Here is a 6,444-nt window from a genome sequence, read left to right as displayed (position 1 = left end):
ACGGACAAGGCTGGCCGCAGTGTTGGAAGCGAACGCCGACATTGCAGACAATGCACGTTGTCGCTAGAGGGGAGTGAAGTGACAATGCCGGTGACTCGCGAGCAGGCTAGGAGCATGAGACGATCGACACGCAACTTTGTATCCGAGCGATGGTTACCGTATGTCGATGAACAAGTACAGAAGTGGTTGAAGCGATTACGAAGCGGACCACTCCCACGACGGATAATCTTCCCTTACTTGCAGTTCCAACGTTTGATAGTGAGGGTAAGGTGAAGAAGGTGCGGGTATGTCTGGACATGCGAGTGGTCAACGCACTGATTCCAGGAGACCAGTTCTTGATACCGAAGGTGAATGAGATCATTTCACGACTGAAGAGCAGGAAGTACTATACCACACTCGATATATCAGCAGCATATCATAAACTACTGATACACCCAGATTCTAGATACCTATTAGTTTCACACACGATCGACACCAGTACTCGTTTACATCAGCACCTTTCCGGCTGCACGTATTGACGCAACAATTCCAACGGACACTCAGTACGATACTAGATGGACTACCAGTCCACCACTACATTGACGATATTGTGATTGTTAGTGACGATTATGAAGAGCACATCGCTATAGTGAAAGAGGTGATTAGAAGATTGACGTACCACAGTTGCAAACTGAATCAAGTGAAGTGCCCTTTTGCACTTGCAGAGGCTATGATACTAGGAAAGAATGTCTCAGCAGCAGGGATTGACGTTGACTTTGAGAAGCAGGCTAAACTCCTCGACTGGCCAACACCTCAGCGATACAAGGACATTGTCTCCGCGTTGGGATTAGCTAACTTCTTGCACGAACACCTACCCAATATCGCACACGTGGTAGCCCCTCTACGGGAGTTTTGCAAGCTGAAGCCGAATGAACTGATCGGGGATAGGTGGGAACAACGCCATGCGGACGCGTGGACAGCGATGAAGGACGCGATAGTCAACGCGGTCGCACTACACTTCCCGGTGGATGACGTCCAGACGCGAGTGACTACGGATTGGGGCGCGCGCTGTTTCAGTGGGTGGAGGGCAAGAATTCAGCAAGACACTCAATCAGGCTCAACAGAACTATGCGATACCAATGAAGGAACTTCTAGCGTTGGTCTACGGGTTGACACACTTCCGCGACTACCTTGACTGCCAGCGCTTTGCGGTATTTACGGATCACAAAGCATTAGTATATATGAATACTCAACTGAAGCCTAATCCTATGCTACAGAGAAAAACTTCACCATTTCACATATACCTGGGGAGAGGAATGTCCTGCCGGATATGCTGAGTCGTAAACATGAAGGGACCGCGGAAACAGACGTTCCAGAGATACTATATGCAGACTGCTGGCAATTATTTCCCAGCTACTTCGAACAAGCACAGCGTATCTTTGGATACAACAACATAGACGTGTTCGCAGCACCCCATTACGCACAGCTTCCTAGGTTTTGGACAAAGAACGAGCGCGACGGTGCATTTGATCATAACTGGGCGTTGGTTGACGGATGGATGAATCCGCCGTGGAGATTGATACATCACATGATTCGGAAGATCAAAGCGGATGGGGCTACAGCGACGGTTTGCTTACCTTGGACACCTCGCGCACCGTGGTTTGACTTTTCAAATCATTACTACAAACCGAGCCAGTGTTAGTACCCCGGACCCCGCATACATTTTTAAAGTATGCGAAGTATGCCTGTGGGAAGACGCCGTGGGGACACACGGTCGTTGCACGAGTGGGGCCGCCGTCAGGTTTCCAGCTCGCCGAGAGCTTTACACAAAGATTAGGCTATGCCGAACCTCGACACACACCATACCATCAGTGTTTGGATACGGCACGAGAGATTTCCGTGGCGTTAGCTAGTGAGGAGCACAACCGGCCTTTGCGAATGCCACACTGATGGAACAACAACGGCGTACACAACTCACACAGGCACAGCATGAGCAAGGCCACCACGGCGCTGCCCATACTGTCCAACAGTTACAACAGAACGGCCACGTTTGGCTGGGGGCATTGGAACTGGCTACAGAAATTAAACGGCAGTGTGGACAGTGTTTGGACCAGGATACTCTACGTAAAGGCTTCCATCCGATGATAAGCATTGATGCGAAGTACCCTTGGGATCACATTCAGGTGCGCTATATTCCAATGCCGGTAACGTCCACAAGACAGAATAAATTTGTTCTCCATGTATTAGACGTGGCTTCCGGCTATTCGATTTTACGTGCTACACCATATAAGACTAAAGAAACCACCGCGCAGATGTTGTTGTCTATCTTTGGCGAACATGACTTTCCTCGCAAGCTACAGACGGATATGGGTAATGAGTTTACGAACAACATGGTCGCCCTCATTGTCAAGGCAGTGGGGATACTTCACAAAGTATCACCACCTTATAGACCACAGGTGTTGGGGGCAACGGAACGTCAGCACAAGGAGATAACACGTTCGATACGCATCGTCTGTGAGGCAGTACCCCAAGCATGGGACGAACGTCTCCCTTTTACTATGCTGTACCAGTACTTGCGTTACGCCGTTTAGTGTTTATTTCGGACGTCGACACGTGCCGTTTGCGGATTTCACCGATGACTTCCCAGAGCATCAACTGGTTACTAATGACACATGGGCACAACGGTTGGACCAGCTCCTGGATATAATTTTGCCTGCACTGCATAAGATCACTACGACCTATACGGATGAATTGACGAAGACGTTTAATAGGTTACACGCCCATGACTTAGTCCATTTTGATGAAGGCGACGTCGTGATGGTGAAACCGGAGGGGCGAATTTCCAAAGCCATGCCCACTGTTTGGCCCATATGTAGTTAAAGGCCGCAACGGTCAAGGTTATGACCTTACACATAGAGATGGGTCCACTCTCCAGGAGTTTAAGGGGAAGCCGGTACGGGTTGAGTTACTCCGGTTGGTCCACCGCAGTACATACCCACCGTTGAACGATGATCTTTTGCAAGAAGGCGGGTCAGCGTTCCGTCACATCATCAAACATAGGACGAATGATGTTACTGGTAAACTCAAACGTGGGAAACGGCCGAGGCCTTTGTCGACGCTAATGACATTGTGGCATATCACAAAGATACACAGACACGAGCTCGGAAACGCCGGAGAGACCAGTTATAGGTAGAAGATGCTTTGTTAATAGATATAATTTTATGTTACGTGTACTTACAGTTTAGTCACCAGCTCGAGTGGTGAACAAATAGCCGAGCCCTCTAGCTCTCTGAGGTTAAATGCCAGCACAATGCTCTAGCTCTCTGAGGATAAATGCCAGCACAATGTCTAGCTCTCTGAGGTTAAATGCCAGCCCTCTAGCTCTCTGAGGTTAAATGCCAGCACAATGCTCTAGCTCTCTGAGGATAAATGCCAGCACAATGCTATAGCTCTCTGAGGATAAATGCCAGCACGTAACCGCTTTCAGGGCATCCCTTCAATCTTTTAAGCTCGCACACTTGTGGTGTTTCAGCTTGGGGGGGTTGTAGTCAGGAAGTCCCTGATATGGTTTATTTAGGATTAGGGTTTATTTGATATTTGGGGTTTGTATCCAATTAGGTTAAAACTGATTAACGGAAAACACATGACCAAAATGATAGTCACAGGATTTAGTTCAATAAATGAACAACGTTTCCCCTTGTACGAGGGGAGTACGTTGAGATACAAATATCCTCGACTACTTACTACATCAGGCAACACGTCACAAAACTACATAATGTATACTAGGAAGTGGGCAGACCAACCGAAGTTTTAAGAAATAGGAAATGTAATGGCAAGATATGTACACATATTGGTATCCATACGCAACAAAATAGAAGTTAGGACTCTGAAGGGGTTATTTATCAGAAATTACGGCTCTGGAATCGCGCCGCAGTGCTCTGCTGTGCGTCCTGAATGTCGGGACTCAACAACTGTAGAAGCTCGTGAGTCTTCATTAACTGCCATTTGAAATGCAACTGTAGAGTGCGTTCATACGTACGGCCGTTGAGAGCTTCCTCTAACAGTTGAACAATGCAATGGTTTTATAAATTCTGTTGGAAATCTGCATACGTCTGGCACCGTTCACGTGCCCTCCTGTGATTCTCCATGAGCTGTGCCATTTGTTCCATGATGGGGGTATGCATGTTTCGACTGTGGCCCTTGGCAAACTTACGAAACGCGGGATCAACAGTGGCTTACGTCTCATGTGAGCAAATCTGTTCGATTTGTGGTTGTGGCGTCCACATATTCAATCGTTCAGAATTGAAAGTACGATAATACCTTGTAGAACCATGTAAGGCTCCAACTCTCATATAACCCTGCGATCTCCGCGTTCTTAATAGCCTCCAGAATAGCCCCTCTCGTATCCCGTTCCATGATGTCCTGGAGGTGGTATTTGTTCGAGGGCCAGTCGGGCCATGTATGTGGTGATGGTACCGGACGCTTTTCCACTGGACGGGACTCTAGCGTGACTCGAAGTGTTTCAATCGCACCCCTAATGGCTTCAGCTCGAGCCGTATTATTATCCTCTATTGCTTGGCATAACTCGTCGCTCAGGTGTAGTATACGTGCATGTAAACTCTGTCGACTCTTCTCAATACTCGCCGGCGTGGGCGGAGGTGCAAGCGACGTTGTCTTGTCCTTTCGCTTGAGAGTCTATACATGCTCACTGGCGGCTTCCCTCTCGAACGACTGTCGCTGTTGATGTTGGTGATAGGTCGTGCTCATCTGGTCTTGCCTATTCTTGAGCGCTTCCTTCCCATGTGGGTTTTGCTTGGCCAACCCTTGCTCACGTGCGAATTCTTGGAATGACGGAGCCTCCTCTAGAGACGACAAGGTATCTTCCTCTTCGGAGAGTTGACCTTCTGACCAAGGTGATTCGTACCCGAGGCCATGGTGTTGTTGTGAATGGCCTTGGATCCGAAACGTAGGATTTTCCTCCCTACCTTGTGCGATAGGCTCCCGTTTGTGTGGACTAGTCGACGCTTCGTTTGCGCACAGCAAGGTCGTGGGTCGTTCGGACGATGTACGCTGCAACCTCTGTTCGTACCTCTCTAAGAGCGACTGTTGTTGGGCCATACGCTTGGTTGGCTTCTTTGTCGATGACTGGCCCCGACCGTGCCCTTGTTGTTGGAACGACGGCGGTCACGACTGCTTTTGTGAGGTGGTAGGCGTGGTTGCTTGATACCGGAAGATGAGGCTCCAGAGATACCCGAAGACGAACGGGAAGGCAGTCCATCACTAGCTACCTATTCACTAGTAATGGACTGCTCCCTGTCCGCACGCAGGTCGGAATTTTCCTTGGCCTCGTCGTTAATTACACTCTCTTCCCGCGTTAGGCTGATAGCACCCCTGGGTGCTTGGATGCCTGTCTATCGGTAGCCGCTGCTTGGCTATGGATCGCTCCGTCCTGTGGTTCCATCCGTTCTTTCTCAGCTCGGTGGTAGGTATAGTCCGTGAGAGACTGGCGGCGTTTAGTACCTATTTATATATATATATATATATATATATGGGACGCTTAGTTCCTCGACGGTCTATATCGTCTTCCTCCCGACGTTCAGGGGTCAGATGTTGCTGCAGACGGCTTTGCCGTAGGATAGACATAATAGTACGTTGTGTGGATCAATGGTGGTTTGGAAATGTATGTAGACGTCCTCGAAATACGTCGGGTATAAAATCTCAACAAGTCTCGACACAGTTTGCCTGGACAGGTCTATGCCGTGCCCCACACTACGTCCCTTTCATAGTGGTAATTAGTACATGAGTCCACCCATGCCTTCAGCAGACTATGGTGTCGTATGTTCTTCGCCGAAACACCCGTCGGGGTACACTCTATACTCCTCGTATGCTACTCCACCCCCCTGGTGGAGTGTATCCTTACTCTTTAGAGAGCTCCTCAGCTCTCGCCTTACTCCTCGGAGAGTTGACCATGTATCTATCTAAATGCATATTTACAAATCATACATATACGCATGTGACAGCTCTCACCCCTCCATATACGTGTAAACAATTATATCTGACTAGAAATGTACACCTACACTCACATGTAATTAAACAGATATCTGTATATACACATATACCTGCAAGATGTACATATGTATGTATGCATACACCTATGTATGTATGCGATTTACCCATATCGGAACCAATATATAATCAAGCAATAAGTATATGTTACCTCCGGTCATACGTAGGTGTAAATATAAATGTACATAGATATATAAATATGCTTATTCATATATGTATGAAAATATGTTTGGAAGTGCATGAGTTCCAAGTATAGATAGGGTTATATATATACAATTGTTTTATGTGCGCATACCGACACAAGTACATATGTGCAAATGTACTTATATATATATATATATATATATATATATATATATATATATATATATATATATATATATATATATATATATATAT

The 6,444-nt window shown here is 47.3% G+C and overlaps 1 protein-coding gene across 1 annotated transcript; it reads right to left on the bottom strand.

Annotated features, from left to right (window-relative positions):
• Positions 1–4,674: 4,674 nt before the first annotated feature.
• On the bottom strand, positions 4,675–5,097 carry SARC_04059 (hypothetical protein; the record flags this gene model as incomplete). Its single annotated transcript, XM_014302127.1, has 1 exon — positions 4,675–5,097. The coding sequence occupies one exon, from the start codon at positions 5,095–5,097 to the stop codon at positions 4,675–4,677; it is 423 nt and encodes a 140-aa protein (XP_014157602.1).
• Between the last annotated feature and the right edge of the window lie 1,347 nt (positions 5,098–6,444).

Source organism: Sphaeroforma arctica, assembly GCF_001186125.1.
Source record: "Sphaeroforma arctica JP610 unplaced genomic scaffold supercont1.219, whole genome shotgun sequence".
Lineage (NCBI taxonomy): Eukaryota > Ichthyosporea > Ichthyophonida > Sphaeroforma > Sphaeroforma arctica.
This window is presented reverse-complemented; position numbering and strand designations above follow the sequence as displayed.